General features: G+C 46.4%; 1 protein-coding gene across 1 annotated transcript in view; it reads left to right on the top strand.

Annotated features, from left to right (window-relative positions):
* Positions 1–3,133: 3,133 nt before the first annotated feature.
* Positions 3,134–20,154, top strand: part of SBF1 (SET binding factor 1) — a 54,838-nt gene continuing 37,817 nt past the window's right edge. Inside the window, exons 1-3 of the mRNA XM_026071160.1 lie at positions 3,134–3,153; positions 3,446–3,528; positions 13,840–13,925. Of these exons, the coding sequence (XP_025926945.1) occupies positions 3,134–3,153; positions 3,446–3,528; positions 13,840–13,925 (189 nt within the window). The remainder of the gene's footprint in view (positions 3,154–3,445; positions 3,529–13,839; positions 13,926–20,154) is intronic.

Below are 20,154 nucleotides of genomic sequence, written 5' to 3'. Positions count from 1 at the left end.
GCTTTGTTGGGCTTCCTGAGCAGCCTYATTCCTCCAAGTTTTCTCTCCTCCTGCCAGACTGCAGTGACATGAAGTAGCCATACGACCTTTCCCGAACTCATATCTTGCTCAACAAGGCATTATTTCTCTTTCTGACTGTGTTAGTCTGGATTCTGGGGCTGATTACTCACCCGTTTTATGTTGTGGTGTGAGCCTGCCCTCTTGCTGAACGTGGAGATTTGGTCGCAGCCTGCAGTGCTGTCCGGCTGTTCAGTTCAGTTTGAGCCCTAGAGGCTACATCCAAACAAAAAAATCCATTTCTCRAAAAAACCTTTGGTTAATTGCCTTAGCATCTGGTATCATTTTCGGAGCGTGGAGTTTTATAACGTGTAACTGTGTAAACATGGAAGTACTGAATTAGGTTATATACCGTGCAGTCTTCCCTCTCATGACGACCTAGTGCACCCTTGAAAGTGCATGTGCTCAGGAGCTGTGCACGTGCTCACCGCAGCAGTCTAAAAAACTTCTCTTTGCTTATTCTCTGCTGGAAAGGAGATGGTCGCATATTGAGCCTGTTTCATGCAAGTAACCCTACATCTGCCRGGCTCTGCAGCCCTTTCAATACTGGACACAGTAGTCAGTCCAACATAATCTTTTATTTCCTGTTTTGACTCTCGCCCTGCTCCTGTATTGCAACTTACTGCCAACGGTTTCCGTGATAAAGGCGTGCGGGCACAATTACTGACATGTACTGTGCGCTCGGAAGCAGCAAGCAGCACCTGGCGGTGGTTAGCCTATGCACAGGCTGGAAGGGCAGTGAATGAGGTATATAGAATATCCTGCACCRCTTAGCATCGTTGCAGCTCCACTGAATTCATCTAGCTGCTTCGCCCACAACTCAAAACTGAATATTGCATAGCACCTCTGTGGCAATGAGGGGGAGTAGGGTGAAAGAAGATAATTAAGGTAATGTTTGCATGTGCTGCAAGTTCCTTTTTCTGAGTATCTGCTGCTCTGCACTCAGTGCCCTGGAAGGGTGAGAGAGAGCGTGAGGGTAAACTTAATTCTGTGTTAACAATATTTGTTAGTGAATTTCTTAATGATTTCTACTTAGAGTGATTATAGTTCTTGAGCAGACGTAGGGTCCAGCTCCTGCTGTACCAGCTGAGACACAAGTTTGCTGTGAGGCTGAGTGGTCGTTTCCATCCATGCGTGCATTGCGGTGGAGCCGAGAAAGCAGCTGTGCTTTAAAATGGATCGTGAAGTGTTTGAAAGGTAGAGGGATAAATCAGAAGGTCTGTATCCACCAAATGTCAGCTATTGTGCACTGAAAATACTTATTACAGTAACTAACTGGAGAAGACAAATTTGTCCCTTTCAGCCGCCCCCCCCACCCCTCTCCCCCCACGCACACTTTTCTGTGTAGCCCTGGCTGAACCTGTAATCTRCTTCTAGTTCTTTCTCGCCCTCTTTTCCCAAGCTAGCCTGAAACCTTTCGCCATGTTTAGTTATTGTAGTGCACAGCTGAGGTGCACCTAAAATTGTCAGGCTCAGCCTGTGTGAGGCAGCTGTTTGGAGGCCTGGACCTGAACCACGCTCGTTTCCACGTAATGGTGATTTCTGAAAATCGTCCCTCTAGCTGCTCGGTGCTGCTCAGCAGTGATGTCCAATAACTAACAGTTCCAGAGCTGTAAAAGCATTAATATGCCCTGCATTCAGTCTGTTTATAACATCATTAACATTTAGATTTACATTAACAGTTAGAGCCTGTTCTAGTAGCCTAGATTAGGCAGACATGCCTCCCGCAAGTTTGGTGGGGGGGGGTTKTTTGGGTTTTTTTTTTTTGTTTTTGTTTTTCTTTTTTTTGTTTGCTCGTTTTTTGAAATAGCAGGTGGACAGCCCCAAGTCAGCTCACTCTCACCTTTCTGCTTTGAGCAGTGTCTGCACGAACGCAGCACGTGTGCAGCCCAGCTGTGGGAGCATCAGCTGCGGTGCAGCGTTAGCCCTTTTAACTTGGAGGAGGATCAAAGTCTTCGTGGCGTATCTCCATCCAGTAAACGCGTGGCCCTGAGGGCTGCCTGCGGTGCCCTACATGTGCTTGCTGCACAGCCGCTCTTGAGCTGCCAAGTCGTGACTGTTGCCGTGTACCGCTCTGAAACGCTGTTCTCCTGCTACCAGGATGCTGCTTGGAGGAAGCAGTAGTCGAGAGAAATTTCAGATGCCTGATGTCGGTTGTGGGACATTCAGAATCATTGATTTGTGTTTTGAACAAGTGAATCTCAGTGTGTAAAATGTTTTATGTGGGGTTGTCTTTTAATTTGAATATTTTTATTTTGAATATTAATATTTTGTTTACACTAGGGACCGCTRTTTCCACCCAGCACCTCAGTAAGGCGGCAGCAGTTGGAGAGTGTCGGAGTAGAGCAGCCAGTCTCATGAAGTGTTCCTCCTTTTGAGGAGAGTGAGACTGGCTGCCTGGTAAGAGAGGGGAGTCTTCAGTAGATTTTACCTGCTGGTATAATTCTGATGCTTTGCTGCTGCTYTCAGCCTTTCCACAGGGGAAAAAAAAATGCAGACATTCAGGATTTGAGTTTTTTTTTGTTGTACTAGAGAGATTCCTTCTGCAGTCCAAGTACAGTTATGGGCAGTGTTGGGATACAACAATTTTTTGTCTCTTGCTTTTTGGTAAACTGGGTTCTCCAGTAACTTTTGCTGAAGCAGTGGCTTTCAAGTTGTGGTTTGTGGACATTTGAGAGTTCAATTTTAATTCTAAGTAGCCTGCAAAATATAAGGTGGGCAAACCTATTTTCAGTAAACATAGCTTCACTGTAGAAGAGCCTCTGCATTCACTGGGAAATATTTTAGGAGTATGCAAATCACAACATTTTAAAAGCCGGTGCACTATCAGACAGCTGGCAATGTTTGCTGAGAACTGAATTCCCCTTCCATTAGCATGTGCTGCAATGGTCTTTCTGTGTCAGCCTACAGAGCTTTGAGGGGAAATCAGATGGGGATGCTCATCTCATGCAAACTCCAGGAGAATCTTGCAGCGTTTTCAGGATGGGGAATCTGTGTTTGGTCACTCTGYGCCTCGTGTGCTTCTAGGTATGAGGCAGTCATCTCTTCACTTTAAGTCAAGTGCATAGGTGGAACAATGAGGACACATTGTTTGGAGTAAGTTCCTCCTTCAAGAGAAAATAAAAAACGGAGTTTGTGTCACTTTTTCCAGTTCTTGCATTGGATGGAAGATGCTGCTGTTAGCAGGTTCCATAGCTCTGTATCATTCCTGATTGGAGAGTCCAAATTCCCCTCTTGTTTAGAGGAAAAGCCCTCTGGACATACATCATCTTATCTTCATCATTCAAATGGTTGACACTGGTCAGATTGCAGCTCTTAATTGCATATAAGCATTGCAGAATCAAGTATTTCTTTGGCTGTAATGACTTGGGATGGAGTTTTCATGAAGGACTCTTCCAGAGGGATTTCTGAAGCTAGACCTKCACTGGAATGATTTGGTGTTCTCTTTTCAGCAGCTTGAGACCAATCAAGGTATGTTGTGTGTGGTGGTGGTTTGTGTGGTGTGTGCAGGGCTTTTGCTTATTTTTTGTTTTCTCTGTGTGTGGAAGCTTTAGCTGATTATGCTGTTAAGCCCGAGGTATTTATTAAGGACTTCCTGTTACGTACATACAGGGAGCATTTCCAGAAATGGATATGGGTGAACAAGTGGTAGGCAGCTGTAAAATGCTTATCTCGCTCTCTTTGCCAGTAACCCTAAGGGCCCTGAACAGCACTTTTCTGGGACAAGCTCTCGGAAACAGACGGATTTTTTTTTTTAATTACTTCCTCTTATGCCTTAATGTTTCTAAAGATAAATACAACTCTCCTCTTGGCATGTGCTCAAGGAACAGTAAAGCTTTACAAAGGCATACGGCTTCATATCAGCATGTGCCATGGCCTAGTCTCTAAATCTGCGGTTTGTTTCTCAAACCGTMGTAAGATTTTCTTCTCCAGCTCCCTGCCTGTGCAAAATTATTTCRTGCTGTATTGGAGGACCTTCTGAGGTGCCTTAGGTAAACCAGTGTTTTCATGACTGATCTCTAACTAGGGAATCTTTCTTAACCCTTTAAGGTCTTTACTCTTGTGCATGTGTCAGGACAGCTAATTGTTACCATAAAAACATCGTGCTTGGACAAGAACAGTGGCTTCCATCTCTTGCTTATCTTTGGAGGTATTAGCGACCCTTTCCAAATGGAACCGAGGTGACGGGAGAAGGATCGGCTTTGCCTGCGTACAGGCCAGCCCCGAATGCGGCAACTTTGCTTGTGGCAGCTGTCCTAGTCTAGCAGGGTTTTCCAGCTGTGACTCTTGCCCTTCAGAAGGGGGGAGAGCATTCATTTAAAAAGAGTGTATGGATGGTAGCTGAAATGACTTAATAGAATTCACCAGAGTGTCCAAACCGTGAGAGATTGAATTTTGTAGATCCCGGCTTTGCTCCATTGTCRGTTCCATATAATTCAGTGCTGCCCAAAGGTGGTTTCACAAGGTATCCTAGCAGTAGACTAGATTTCTTTAGCAGCTACCTTCTGACCTGGTTCCCCAGGCAAATAAGTGGAAAYTCACAGAACTGAGGGCCTCGGCTTGCCTAGTTGCAGGAGACCTGGTGCCATATATCCACGTGGCTAGAAGGAGATAGGATGTCTCACTGACACTTCTAGGCCTTAATTTGAGAGCGAGTAAAAACAGGTTTGAGTAAGGTAATGACAGCTTTGGGGTGAGAGATGGGGCCCAGAGAAGGAATGGTGTGAAAATAGACTTATGGAAAGGTCTGTAAGGGAGAACAACACTGTCCAGTTCTTTGGAGGCTTTTAATTTTAGCTCTTCTATAAAAATCTCATTACTAAGCAGCTCTTTAATTTGACATGCTCATCCAAAAGTACTTCTAAGAATCATGGCTTTTGAGTGGAAGTGCTATAATCTGGAAAAATGTTAATTGGTCCTTACTAGCGTGTACAGGCCTACAGAATGAATGTTTCCACTGACATACTGCGGAAGAGATCTCATCTGGGAGTGAAGTGTGTCACCAAGGTTGGAATATTCTTTCTGCATCTGGGAGATGTTTCATAGCTGTAAGAGAATTACCCAGCAGTAACATGCTCATATTTTGGTTGGAGTTGCACGTAGACAATTCACTTCTTCATCAGTAGCATTTTGTCCCATCCTGAACTATTTTTCCTTCTGTGTATTATCATTTTGTCTTTATGAAGAGTTGCCTTCCTCAAACATCACTAAGGCAATCTTTAAATACAGAACTTTTTTTTTTTTTTTTTCCTCGCCTTAGTTCCTATTTTTTTGTGTGTGTATCTGGGACAGAAATTAGTGTTCCAGGTGCAACTTCGTTTCTTTGTAGAGACCTCTGCRTTAAACACCTTCAAAAGCACCTTTGTAAGAGCTGAAAGTCGTTGTGTCGTCCTGCTGTTGTCTGCTGCAGATTTGCTGTCAGGCTGCATGTTCTGCATCTGTTAACTCAAATCTGCCTTGAATTTGTGGTTGTGCGCAAGGAGCAGTGGGCTCCTGCTGGTGCACATGYGTCTGACTGTCTTGCTGCTTGGTAAAGGATCAAACTTCATCCTTTCCTGAGTTTCTTGCCCTGTGAAATTGTACTAAAACCAAGGAGAAAGTGCAGATTATTTATTAATCTGGCTTGCCAGCCCCTGTACAAACAAGAAGACAGCGTCTGCCACTTTATACGTGGCAGCAAAATAATTCCCCGGTTCCCAAGGAAGGTGCGCGCTCTTGGGCTCCCGCACAAAGGGAAGGAGCGAGCTGCGCTGCCGCGAGCTGTAGTCAGTAGCGTTAAATCGGAGTCAAAGCAAGGACAGGAACGGGAGAGTTCTCCCTCCTTTCCTCACGGCCGAGAAGTTCGGCAGGGGGTGCAATAACAGGTCTGCGTGGCCGATGCATGAAGCAGGCGGGCTCTTCTCGGGAGTAGAAATGGAGCACCCAGGAGYGCCAGAGCCAGGGCTCCCGGTGGTGGCAGGGAGGAGCAGGCCAGTTCCAGCCCCAGCAGCCCCGCACACAGCCCTCTTGTTCTTCTCCATAGCAAAGGCATTCTTCTTGCTCGTTTCATAAATATGTAACGAGGGAACAGTGCTGTTATTGTCTCCAAGCAGACAGTTGTCATGTTGTTCCGGGGCTGCTGTGCTCTCCGGCGGCGGTGTGTCCAGCGGGGCTGGGGAAGGGACTGTGGCGCGCTCGCCCTGCCGCATTACTGGGGTCAKGGAAGCTGCAGCCGTAAGGGCAGGGCGGTCTCTTGCCTAGCCCTGCCGAGGGTCGCGCTGTGCAGAACAAGAACRACCATTAGGATCGTCAGAGGTGCTAGGACATCCTCTGAAGACCARGAGGAGTGATACTCCAGCTGGTTTTGTGGTGTTATAAGATCTAGTATCTTGAAGAGTCCCAAGGATGAGTAGCTGTGATCTGGTCAGATCTACGTAGCTGTTCGCCCTGATCACATTGCAGTAGCTCTCTCTCTGGACGCCCTGCCTTTTATCTCACTCCTTGTTTTTAAAAATTGGTTTTGATCCTCTGAGAGACACCAGCTTTAAGATTCTTCATCTCTCTTAAGAAGGGCTGAGTATACAGACTTAATTGAGGTGTGCCAAAGGGATGAAGGAGTGTTATTGATTCCAGGAAGAGAGCCTGTCTCAGTTTTCACGTAATGATAAGCTACGCGCAGGAGCTGACTTGATAACCAGTCTCTGAATGAAGTGTGCTGGCCACGCTGAAGCAGGGAATTACGTTCCATTCCTGATCTGTGTGACACCAGAGCCGATAGCAGCTCATTATATAGTCCCAAAGTAGCAAACTCTTCAAGAGCTCAAAGTTCAAAGAAGCTTTACGTCTGAAAGGCAGTGCTGTACTGCTGCAGATTCCGTTCAGGTTTGCTACCCTCCTCCCAGATCAGAGTGGGGCCTGCTATCTATCTCTATTGCAAACAGCATAGAGTGAAAGCCATTGATTTAGACCCCCCTAAAATAAGTCTGAGCAGGGAGCAAGTGGTGAGGAGGCTTTACCCCTGTTGTGTGCTAGACGAGTGCTTGGGGCAAACCARCTTCCACTAAGCAAGGATTCTTTCCAGTCCTCTAAATTCCCTTTTATTGTGCTACACTCCAGCATATGGTGCACCGAAATGAGAGGAGGAGATTATCTGAAGGTGGCTGTCACAGATATATGTGTCAACAGGGATCTTGCTGCCTATATGCTGCTGTTTCCCCAGTCTGAATCGCCCTGGCAGCTACTCAGTCACTGGCCTATTTCAAGAGAGGGATGAGCCTGGGATCATTCAGATCTGGGATCTTTGAGATTTTGTAGGCTGAGTCTGAAGCTGGTCTTATAACACGTCTTGTCTGTGGCCTCGCTACCACAAGTCTCTGTGGTTGCCTCTGAGGACTTCCCTTGGTTATCAACAGGCATCAATAATATTGACAGGTCAAATACTGAGGAAATAGTAGGGGTTTGGTCAGAATTTGAAGTAGAAGGACTAAATCTTTGACTTCACAATCCCAACCTGAGCATAATTCAAATTTATTTCAGTCTCAAGGTTGAGGATGGCTCACTAGACTGAATCCTGAATCCCTGATTTCCTCTTCATTCTCCCTCTTTACATTGTTTTATAAATCCCCCAAAGCTTCTCCCTGCTCTCCTGGAAGGGAGAGTTGATATCCCTGGACTAGAATATCCCTGCTCTTCAGCTCCTATATGTGTTCCCAGTAAAGAGTGGTGTTAAATAATGTTAAATGTTTGAGGAGCCACTAAGATGATGAAGGGACTGGAGTATCTCCCATATGAGGCAAGGCTGAGGGAGCAGGCACTGTTGAGCCTGGAGAAGAGRAGACTGAGGGGGGATCTTACCAATGTGTATAAATATYTGAAGGGAGGGTGTAAAGAGGATGGGGCCAGACTCTTTTCAGAGGTGCCCAGTGATAGAACGAGAGGCAACGGGCACAAACTGAACCACAGGAAGTTCTGTCTGAACATAAAGRAAAACTTCTTTACTGTGAGAGTGACCAAGCACTGAAACAGGTTGCCCGGAGAGGTTGTGGAGTCTCCATCCTTGGAGATATTCAAAACCCGCCTGGACATGGTCATGAGCAATGTGCTTTAGGTGACCCTGGTTGAGCAGGGGTGTTGGACTAGATGATCTCTGAAGGTCCCTGCCAACCTCAACCATTCTGTAATTCTGTGGAACGGTCCTTCCTCTCTCATCCGGTCAGCATTCTAAATCCTTTCCTCTCTTAGGAAACTTTGAGAGGCTGAAGTCAATGGGATGAACATAAAAGCCTAGACAATAAGATCATGGAACTAGGGAAGATCTCAAGAGTGTTCTCTTTTACTGAAACTGAAAGGACAAGAGGTTTTGTCTGGAGCCTTTCTCTGAAACTGCTCTTCCGGGGTGAGACATGAGTGGGCAAAGTAGGGGGAATAGATCAGTCATCACTCTTAAAATGGTTATATCTGAAACTGAAGCAATATGTGTGGATGTTAAAGTGAAAAAGAATATTGGATTTCCTGGCTGAAGTGCTTGAAATGAGARCTGTGGAGTTTCCAGAAAGTTCTGTGGGATTGGTTGGGGCGTAGGCAGATGTCAGTCCCTGTGATGTGTCTCCTTTGCCTGTTTATATCTCTGGCAAATACAGAATCCTGCTAAGATATCCTCCAGAGGCTGTTGTGACTGCAGCTTGTCTCCTCTTTGCATCTGCTGGGAGATCTGGAAGCTACTGACTGAAATTTTCCTCCCCCCCTCCTTTTTTTTTTTGGTAACTGTTGAATTATGTTTTTGCCTAAATAGTGAATTTCATCATATGGAGGAAGAAGAGTGGAGGTATGGAGAAAGGAGAGAGCTCCTTCTTATGCTTAGAAGAAATAGAATAGTTTTTTGCATGCAGTTTGATCCGTTTTGTGGTGTTTGGATGTAGGGTATTAGGGTCCCCTGAAGTGCAGCTTGCAGGTCCCACACGAGCAATGCATGCTGCTGTGCATCTCGCAAGTCTGGCCAGGGTTCGTGCAACGCTGCATCTGAAGGCAAGCTGTCTGCCCGCTGGAATCTGAAGTGCAGCCTTCAGCAGAGCAGTTCAGCATGTCACAGGAGCAGCCATGGGTGCCTGTCACAGCTTTGTAGAGATTGCAGCCTTGGCCTGTTCTCTCACACACTCTTGCCAAATCTTTCATGCTTGCCTAGCTAACAGGAATTGGGGGAGCTTCCTGTCTTTGCTTTCTTGTCGTGGGAGTCATGCAGCCAGGTGCTGAAGTCTGGTCTGGCTTTGGTTCAGCTTTGATCAACTGCAACAGGGATGTGCTCCCTGTAACCCTGGAAAGCTGCAGAGAGGAGTGCAGAGCCTGCCAGAACCTCCTGGATTTCACTCTGCATGTCACGTTATTCCTGACCCTATCTCATGACAGTTTGTCACAGCAGCTGAATGCATTGGGTTGTTTTTATTCCAGTCATCCTGAATAGTCAGATGCTAGTTTGTATTAAATATAGTGTACATGTTTTACATGAGAATCTCCCACGCAGGACTTCTCTAAAGAGACTGCTCTGTTTTCTTCAAGGCACTGTGGAATGTCCTGTTTTTTGTTGGCAAATACTCAACAGCTGTGCTCCTGCCTCCTTGTGCTAAGAACCACCACCTTGCTTTGCAGGTAGAACTGAACACGGCAGAGAGATAYGCTGGCACATCAGTCAAACAGTAACATTAGTTAATGCAATAGCTTGTACTTCTTGTGGTGTAATTGCCCAACCACTTTTTCGTACCACTCTCAGTCCTGCAAGAGTTATGTGCATCTTTGCTCAGTCCAGGAGCACCATTAGCAACCAGGTATGTAGTCCAAGGTTTGTGCCTGGTTTGCCTCCRGTGGAGCACATGTGTAGGCATAGTTTGTGTGTGTTGCATCGGTAACCACAGTTCTTAGCAGTAAGTGCTCTTAGCAGAACCTTTAGGTCCCCTTGCAGGTTGAATCTGATAGCTTGGATGTGCTTTGTGGGTTAATAGTGTTCTGCAAGGAGACACCTCAGGCTGATGCTCTTGTAGCATGAAGTGCTTTATGGTACTTTGAAGKAGCAAAACCTTTTAACATAATTTCAGCTTTGAGATACTGAGCAGCTCTTGAAACCCTCTGCTTGCACCACGTCAAAGCAATAATCAAATTCCTGTCGATCTACCTGTACCTGGGGTGAACTGTCAAAACGTTCCGTTGTTTGAAATGTTCTACCCTGCCTTTTCTTGGCAGGTCTAAACAGTCGTCCAGCTTTCTTGTTGAAGAAAAGGAGTGAAAGAAGACTGAAGCCCATCTTGCTAGTGTGTTGATGATTTGCCTGAGCTTCGCATCCCCCTGTATTATATAATACCAAATTTTTGAGGTTCTTGGTGTGGAAATCATGTCTGAGCCTATAGAAGGACTGATTTCTGAGACCAGCTTTACAGGCTATGCRGTATTGTTTGCTGTAACACTCTCCAGTGCTTTCAGTAATCTTAGTTCTTGAGAAAAAAAGGCTTAAAGTGYGGGTATTGAAAAAGAATTTAGTTCCGAACAAGATCTTGTGCCTAAAAAGTGCGTGAAAATTCACTTCTTTTACTTTCTGCTCTCTGTCATTGCAGCAGACTTCTTCACAGAAAGSTTCCAGTTCTTAAAAGTCCCTGGAAAAGCCATTGCAGAATGATTGCGTAGTCAGCTCTCCTGTAGGCCAGACCCTTCTGCTTCCCCTGGAGAGGGAGCCTTTTCACCTGTGGAGCAGCCTAAATCTTCTGTATTAGGAGGCTGGAGCTGTAATACCTTTAGGCCAGCTGCTGTGGCGCTTGAGATGTAAAGCAGTGCAGATCTGCAGCTGTTTTCCCACAAACTATTTTGAGAAGCTGGGTTAGTTTGGTATGGCTGATAGATATCTGTCTGCAGGGGACTGGAAGCATTTTGGAAGTGTGGCTTGAGGTCCCAGAGGATCAAATTCTGGTTTAGTCTGTCTCCAGTGTTTTCACTGTGGGTTCCTCTTGTCAAGAAGACATATGGAGTCAGGAGACATTTAGAGTCAGTGAAGTAAGCAGGGGGGAGTTTTCCACTTGGCCACAACCCAGACAGTCTGAGGTCCATCCATTCCAGGAGGAGAAGGTCCCAATGTGCTAGTGTTCACTATGGTATGCTTATCCCAAGAGGTAAGGTCATCTTGTCATGGTTTTTCAGCTGAGTATTTAACTTTTTGCCTGTTTGGAATTTTCTGTTTATGATAATATCTCATAAAGTTCCAAATATAGCGTAACATTAATTTAGACCATAACAGGCTGCCCCCAAGAACAGTGACCAGGTGTCAGCTTCCATCTTAATGGCCTTTCTACAACCTAATGGTAGGAGAAGGCAGGAAGGAAGAAGCAAAGCAGCTGCTTTAATGCAAACGTTCACACGCACACACGTGCTTTCCTAGACACGCAGATTGGAAACAGCAGAAGAATCAGTGGGTCTGGTCCAGCTCAGCAGGAAAGAACATGCTGATAGAACAGCCTGGTACACAKAGACAAGCTGTTTGAATGCTGAGAATGATGAGAAGTAGGAAGGCAAGGGTCAGACCTCTTCAGAAGTAACTGAGGAAAGTGCCYGATAGCTTGGCAGGACAGAATGCACAAGTGAGGCTGATTTACTAATGATAGTAGTTGAAATCAGGATATGTTTAGCTCACATATTCCCCAGTAAAGTGGCAGTATTTGAGTTTGAGAAAACCCAGTGGGTCACGCTTCCTCTTGCCCTAAAAAAGGCTAGGCTTCAGAAGTGTCTTGCTCTGGAGTGATCTTTACATTTGCATAAAGGTTGAACTAGTATCTGTTTCCATTTTGACCACAGGTGGAAACCATTTGCATGCAGTACAAAGTCGCTGATGGGAGAAAACGTGTGAAGTATTGTTAGCAAGGTGTGTGTGTGTGTGTATATATATATATATATATATATATATACATAAGAGGACTTGCTAAAGGCGGATGATTAGAGAGCCATAATTTGACTGTTTTGTGGCGTGTTTGTCTAAAAAGGGTCTTTCTCTGTCTATAAAGCTTGAGTCAGGTCATTTGAGCTTTGAGAAGGCAGATCTTACTCAATGCATTTGGCCATGAATATCTTGAAGCGGTCGTTGCTGTCAACGGCAGCATATGAGACATGTCTGAAGAGGAAGTAGTGTCTGAGGACGGGGGAGAGGCCAAAGAGGGGGAGATTTGGTTAACGTGACACTAGACACTRTTTTCTTCGTAACTTGGCACTGACCTTTCCATTTTGGTCCTCAGGCTATAAGTGGCATCTCTTCTGATTCCTTGTTCTTCTAAATTCAGCTGTGGCTGGCTGGTGGTAAATGGAGTGGTGGAAACAGGTCTAGGTGCTGAAAATAGTCCCTCAGTGGTGCACGCCTTCTGTAGCGAGGCTCCTCCTGTTACATGGCCCGGCGCTGGGCCCAGGTCGGAAAGCCCCTGTGGCCAAAATCGGGCTGTGCTGGAGGGAGAGCCGGGGCGGTTGTGTTCCTAATGGCAGCAGATGCCGTTTGAAGGGACGGCAGAGGAGGAGGTGTTGAAGCTGGGGRGGACCGGGGTGAGGGAGGGAGGTGCTGAGGGGTTGAGCAAAGGCTTCCTTTTCAAAGACGATTTTGCAGTGCGGGAGGTGGAAGTACTGAGAGAAYGCAGTGGATACAGCAATCCCCTCAGCAGACCTCCAAGAGGACCGGGATAGTCCCGCTTTACAGATATTACCGAGCTTTGTACCTATGCCTAACCTGTGGTAGGAACAAAATCCTTCTCAGGTGTTCTGATTCACAGACTCCGGGTTAATCCACTAGAACAAGGTTTTGCTGTAAACAACTTAGTATCTGAAAGAATAAGGCAGCAAGTTTTACAAACCCAGTGTAGAATCAGTTCATCGATCTTGCAGAATTTACTATACAGACGTAGCAGTAGTTGTGTGTGTCCTGGCCGTGGTTTTGCAGTTACTTCAAGCTGTCCTAAGAGCCCGTAGCCATCAGAAGAGCTGGCTCACTCCCTGTTGTGCTGGTTTCAGTGCTTGTGTGGTGAGCTAGATCAGGGAATGATCTGGCTGAACAGTTTTGTTTTTTGTTTTTGATCCGGGTTAGTTTTCAGCCAGTGGGAAGGTGTGGGTGAGAGTGCTCATTTCAGCASTAGTGGACACTTCAGTTGATGTAAAACCCTGAGGAAACTGCAAGGTTCAGAGGAACCAGAAAATAAAACTGACCAGCATGATCCATTGCAAAGTGCTGAGCTATAGATAATGAGCAGTGAATTACAGTTCAAAATCTGTTTGTATAGTCTTATGCTAAAGACAGAGGGAAGGAAACTTTAATGTTAAACTTAAAGCAGAAGTGTGGCAGATCTCTGCTTGCCTACTCGTTCATCTTTAGATAATGAGTCTGTGAATTGTTCAACAGCCAGAACATGTGAGATCTGGTACCTGATCTCCATATTTTTTACTAGATTGGTTCATTTTTAGTGAACACTGAAATATTAGTCTACTGTGTTTTGGGTTGGGGGTGGTCACCTTGAAGCATAACTTCAGGTGTAGATCTACAATTTTTTTTTTTTTTTTTGGTGACCTGATTAAAATTGCCTCTTTTTTGCTGAGATGGCATAGGGATAATGCTGTCTTACAGCTGTGTTTGTGGAAGGGATTGAGGGCCAGTTCTGTGCTGCCTGTGTCCGTGCAGAAGGTTATCGTAGTGCTGTAGTTTCCCGTTGTTGTTGCTTTCTGCCTGGCTTTATTGGGAGGCTGAAACGACCACCGAATACGTGCTGCCTGTACTCTAACGTTCCCCTCTTGTTTCTGCAGGGAGTGGAGATGGACAGGGACAGATACTCCAGCGTTTCCCTGAGAAGGACTGGGAGGACAACCCCTTCCCTCAAGGCATTGAACTAGTGAGTATGWTGTCCTTTGGGACTGGGACCCCAGTGAAGTGTAGCCTGTGTKCAGGGCAGGCTGTAACCACAGGGGCAGCGTGCCATGGTGCTGTGTGCGCACTATTTGGCCAGGAGCTCCAGGGTCTAACCAAGGGAGTCCAGAACAGAGCGGTTCCCACAGGTGCACCTCCTTCAGCGTGCTGAGTTCCATCTTGGCTGTTGCAGAGCGTTCCAGAAGTTGTCACTGCTGTGGGCTCTGTGTGTGGTGTTGGCTCTCTTCCTGGTTGTTTTGTTCCCCCTCCCTTCTCCTGGATTAACTGCCCTGGGTGCTGGAACACTTCCTAGAGCAGCCACATGGATGTAGAGTCTATATAAATAGCCCTGTCACTAATAGCAGGGCTCTTCCATTGTCAGACCTTTCTCAAACACTCAGCCAAGAACCGCTCCCCTCTTTGGGTTGGTAATATCAGCTGTGGCTCACCCTCCTGCAGGCCTGGGTGTGTTCTGTTTGCATCTGCTCTGCAAGGAGGATTACTGGGCCTTGGATCCCTTCCCCAGCCCTCTGGACACATTCGCCTGCTGTTGTGCAGTCCTTTGAGGTTGTGATCATTGCTGGGTCATACCCATAAAATGACACACCCAGTCTAATTTGGCACTGTGTGGGTTCTTCACAAACCAGCTTTTAACTAATCAAGGATAATATGATTGTTCTTAGAGTTTCTAAATTTGAGTAGAAGTTCTTTTAAAATCTTCCCTTGCTACATAAGTGGTGCTGCTCATGACTCTGAAGGAAAGGAGCTTGTGCCGTGCTGCCAGCGAAAGCAAATAGATTGGGGTGTTAGTGATCCATACCCTTTTTCACAGGCAAACTGTGGTCCCCTTTTAAACTGCCTTCCTCTTCCCCCTCTGCATTTTTCCCTGTTTCTAACCAAAGTGTAACACAGTACAAAATCTGAAGACAAATGAGACTTTAAAAGTTCTTTCACTGCCTTATAAGTCTCGTAGTGCTAGCATTATTCCAACAGCTGTAGACAACCCTTCTTCCCCAAGGCCTCTCTGACTTTGCAGTTACTTGTGCCCTGCTGAATGTCTTCAGCCAGCTCAGCTGCATACGRCTTGCTTCCCTTTCACGTCCAGGTGCACCCTGTTGTGCTATTCAGCCTCCCCATGGGAGATCCRGCTGCTGCTTTGGGGCGTTGCACCACAGATGCGTGAGGGGCTGTGCGTGACTGTGCAGTGATGCCTGCCAGCTTCGCATCCCTCATCGTCTCCTCCTGGAGAGGAGAAGCTGGAGAGTTGAGGAAATGCCACCTTGAGCCCTTCCTGCTGCCTTTGAGGTGTTGCAAAGTGATTGCAGCTCCCTGTTCTAACAAGGCCCCAACCTGAGTCATCCATGTTCAGAACTTGCCTAAGAGCATTTATTTATCTATGGCAAGAGAACTTGTTTTGGTTTAGGTAGTCCCAGGTACCTGATTTAGAAACGGACAATCCACTTGGTTACCTTTCCAGTTCTGTGTGTTTCCTCAGTGCGTCACTGAAAGGAAGCTTCACTGGACCTTGACCGTGAGGGCTCATTTCCTTAAGAGTGAAGCAGATGTATCACAGAGATTCAGGACAGCGTACATTAGGATCACCRGCTTTGTGTTGTCCATTTGCAGCGCTTTGGGTAGTTGAGGGAGCTGGTGGCCCAGCTAGCATCTCATTTCTTGGTCCTGGCAAGTTCSCTCTGCAGAGCAGCAGCTGCAGATCTCCCAATCCTGCATGCGCTCGCATAGTCACATGATGAAGAGCTGGTCRGGCTGGAGGAGAGCTGATGGGACCGAGTGTGCTTGTTGAGCTGCTGGGAGAGGGCACCGGTGACTAGAAAGGCAGGTTTGGAAGGGAATTTTTGGGTCCCAACTTTCTGCTGTCCAAGGCGCATTATTCAGGAGTGGCCTTCTAAGGTGGCAGTTTGATCTCCCCCCTCTTTGCTATTTGTAATCCTTGTTTTCTGGAATTTTGATCTGCAACAATCTCTRCTTGCCTATCTGGGCTGAGTTCTGCCCTCAGCCGCCTCTGCCATTCTTGACCTTGTTCAGAGACGGCTGTCATCTCCATCTTACCTGTGTGTGCTGGAGAACTTTCAGATTGGTTACAGCTGTGCTGAAAGCAGATCAAAACACCCTGACACCCTTCCAAAGCTCAGTGTGTCATACTTAGCAGAAAGCCGTGCCCCCATGCTAGGCCCTGCTGATACTTTCAAAGGAAGGCTTACCAAGCATACTCTTGCTCAGGATCAACCAGCCTGTGGAGTGAAGCATGTCAGGGCTGAATATACCTTGTGATCCCCGTCTTTGGCCCTCTTGCCTTATCACAGATGCTTTGCTATTTTCAGTTATCTTGATAGCTGTTAAGCCCTGCTGCATTCCCACCACAAGCGTGACAAGTTCATCAGGCTCAGCCATGGTGTTTAACTCTTCTTCCTATCACGTGCTCACCGTAATCTCAGCATAATTTTGGACTCTTATGTACTATGTATTTTGTCTGAGGCAAAAATATATATTATTTTTCTGGTTAGTGTTTCCTTGTTGTYTGTAGGGGACTTGGGAACTGTTCCAAAAAACAGGAAAGCTTTTTTCCCAAGGGTCAGACTGTCCAGCCAAAAAATCTGTGGAATTTAAACAATTGAATTCTAGTCCTGTTGGGAAGCAGTGTGGTGGCTCTAAGGCTTTCCACAAGTTGACGGGAGGCATTTTGGGTGAACAGCATGTAGGGTTGAAACAAAAGGAACTTAAAAAATTAGAAGGACCCCTACCCTGAGAGATTTTGCAGTGCTTTACATCACAGGGTAGTCCCTTCTGTGTTACTTTTTAACAGCTATTTCAGGGAGAATGTATTCTTCTGGTGTGTGTAGAGAGCAGGAATTTCTAGCTTCCGCTCTTGCTCACAGTCTGACAGAAAGTATTTCCAACCAGAAATATCTCATTTCTTGGATGGAAGTCTGCTCTAGATTTGTAGGATGTAAACACTTTCTCTTCCTCTGCAGCATCCTTTCTCTCCAAACGGCTGAGGGTGAGGACAGCCGTCCACTTTCGCTGCTGCAGTCAAGCCTATCGTAGACTGTGTTTGCAGCCCTTGCTRGCCTGATGCAGGCAAACTCGGGGAGTAGGATCTCCAGGCCCTAGGGCTACCATGAGAACCTTGTAGTCTTGCAAATGAAACYACTGCAGGGAGCACTGCTTCCAGGTGTGACTAATAGCTGTTGCTTCAAAGCGTTGCTGAATTTCAGTGCCTCTGGTGGTACTGAGTTACATGCGTGTTTTGGGAATGGAGATTCCTTCAAAAACTAGTGGTTGTAAGTCTGTGTTGTGCTATGTTATACCTGCCAGTTCCTTCAGCTCCAGCGTGTRTTAGTACAGTTCCTCCTCTCCATTTAAAATCCATGCCATTTGTCTTTATATCCTTCTGTAGCAGAAAACCCACGGGTTTACTTAAAGCAGCACAGTATTTCTGATGTCTTAATTTTACTCCAATGTTTGCTGTGTATTATAGATTGTGTCATCATGCCTATTGGGCACATATAAGCCTCCATAAACTTTTGGTCTCTGCCAGCATGCACTGGCACCTGAGCCGGTCTATGCCAACGCTTCCTATTGGCTCCTGTGCACTGAAGCGCATTAATGTTTCTGGTGCTYTCCAAGATAAAACAGTGAAATCTGTTTGTTTTCCAGTCGCAGCATGCTTGTCTGCATGTTTACAGCTTCCGGTCTCCTTGATTGCTTAAAGGTGCAACAGATTTGTACCAGATTTGTCCCTGATTGCTGGAAGAATTTGAGCAGAGGTCCATAAAGGAGAATGTTCCAATTAGTCTTGGCCCTGGCAGGGAATGCTTGATGTGGCAGGGTCTAGAGGCCTGAGCTAGAGATCTTGGACTTCAAGAGGACTGTAATGGACTCTKTTGCTTGCAGAAAAACTTCCTTTGTCACTTTGCTTTTGTAAAATGATTGTAGCTTAGTTGAGCCTCATCTAATACTCTAATCTGGACCAATAGATCTTTACTTCACCTCTGGTGCTGAGAAAATTCAAGTTGGCTGCCTACAGCAAAGTTTGGGTATTGGCACAAGCTCACAGAGCCAGCTGTTGTTTCAGCAACACTCAGTAGAGAAAAGAGCTGCTGTCACACTTCTGTGCGAGGTTTGATAAGAAATGGAGCAGACTGCTTCTAATCTAGTGGGAAGTTCRTGAGTGGTGGCTCCATGTGTCTTCCCAGGCTCTGCATAAGAATGCTRCAGGATTTTGGAGGCCCTGCCCTTTCCTAACATTCTGTGGATTAAAATAATCAATAGGATGTCTTGGGTCATCATAGCAGGATGCCCTGAAATTGATCCTTGCAAACTTGGCAAAGGTTTATAAGGAATGTGACTGGTGAAGAATAAAAGATGGAAAAGCAGTGCTGATCAGTGCGGTGTTGTGGAAAACAAGGCTTGCCAGACAGGCGTACACACATTGCCATGAGAGGACRTTTTTGTTGCTAAAACTGGTTCCTGCTGCTCTAGGCAGTGTCTGCATAGCCTAGTACACCRCTCCGGCTTCCTGCGCTATCTTTCTAAGTAAAAGAGGGGCTGTTGCACCAGAGAGGCTTAGGTGCTGCCCAGCTTGGGTATCCAAGAATGTTTGTAGGGAGATGCAGTAAATCCRTTAAGGTCAGTCACTTCCATTAACACCACCCTCGCTTTAGAAGTGAGACTCTTCTCTTCTGCTTTTCTAAAACTCACTCTTCTTCTTCCCATGCATCCAGCAGTGTTAAGTCAGATTGCAAGCAGAGACTGACTCTACTGAAGCGCTTGCTGTGCAAAGTAGCTCCAGCACATCTAAAGAACTGAGTGGAGCCCCAGAAGTGTGTAATGTTATTGCATGGTTGTCACTGTGTTAACACAGGTTTTGTGTTCATATAGCACTGAAGGTCGGAAACGGTGCTGGGAAACGCTGTGTCTGGCTAAATGGTAGGGGAAATGAATACAGGGTCAGCRTTCTTCCAACATGGATCCAAATTTGGACAAGGCATGGAGTGAAGAGCTTGCCTCTTGCATGTGCRCATCCAGAGATCTTGAATTTTACTTGGTGGAGGCCTGTAGTTTTCTCTCCCTTTAACTGTGGCATTTTCAGTGTTGCAGAACTCCACATTACCCCCACTCGGTCACAGTCAGGCTGATTCTGAGAGACACTGTTGTTCTAACCATCAAATAACCTCTCACCTTTTTCATGCAGGATGTTGAATCACTATGTTTGTCCTTTCTAAAGGATCTAGCTTGGAATGAGGCAACAGTTATGGAAGTTAAGCATCTGCATGCCTGCTGCTTTAAGGATACGTGGCTGCTTTATGTTGATTTCTGTTGGGCTAATTAGCTGAGGAACATTGAGCRCACTTAAACTGGGCTGCAAGAGACTCTGGGGCGTAGTTGCGTACCCCAGTGGCATGACCTGATACATGGTGTAGGCTGCTACTGTTTGAAGTGACTCGTGCTGTCAGAAGGTGCTAGTTTTAGRAAGCTGGATTCTTATCCTGCTGTTTCCTAGTGTTCTTAGGAAGAAGATAGTTTGTTRTAGTCCCAGAATAGTTTGTTGCTTGGAGTCCAGGTGGGTTCAGGAATACTGTGCATCTCCCATGGTGGGACTGAGTTGTGGGCTCCAGTGGCCCATACTGAGCTTGTGCTTCTGGGGAAGAAGATGGCTGAGCCGTGCCTTGGCCTGAGCAGAGCTGTAACCGTGAGCCAAGAGCTGCAGGTGTGTTCATGTGCCGGTGCCCTGTCGTGCCATTGTTTCTCTAAGCCTGTTCAACAATTGTGCATTGTGTGTTAWAGTAGTCGCCTTTGGAACGAGGCAGAGATTCCCTGGCACGGAAGGCAGGTGCAAGGGCAGCGGGCAGTATTACCTCCGGGAGTGGAGCAGAGCCTGTGTCCGTCAGGGAGTGGTGACGTGCTCCTGCTTCCCCTTCCCTGCCGGGGGGTTTCTTTGGCCACTGGATGAGCATGCTTGACACCTGACATCAGTAAAAGAGCTGGCTTATAAGTAGTTCTGCCTCTGCAGGGAAGAGCTTAAACCACCGCAGTTGTCTAGCGTATCCTAGTCTAGCGGGATGCTGTAATCGGGTGAGTGCTGAGTGGGACCCCACAGCAAACTCCTYGAGGGTAGCTAGCCGTGGTGTGTTTTGGTCTTGTTGTTTCTGTAGTGTCCAGGAAATGCTTGCGTAGAGCCATGAGCTGCGCTG

The sequence above is a fragment of the Apteryx rowi genome, unplaced genomic scaffold (genome assembly GCF_003343035.1).
Source record: "Apteryx rowi isolate R43461 unplaced genomic scaffold, aptRow1 scaffold_322, whole genome shotgun sequence".
NCBI classification, from domain to species: Eukaryota; Metazoa; Chordata; class Aves; order Apterygiformes; family Apterygidae; genus Apteryx; species Apteryx rowi.
This window is presented reverse-complemented; position numbering and strand designations above follow the sequence as displayed.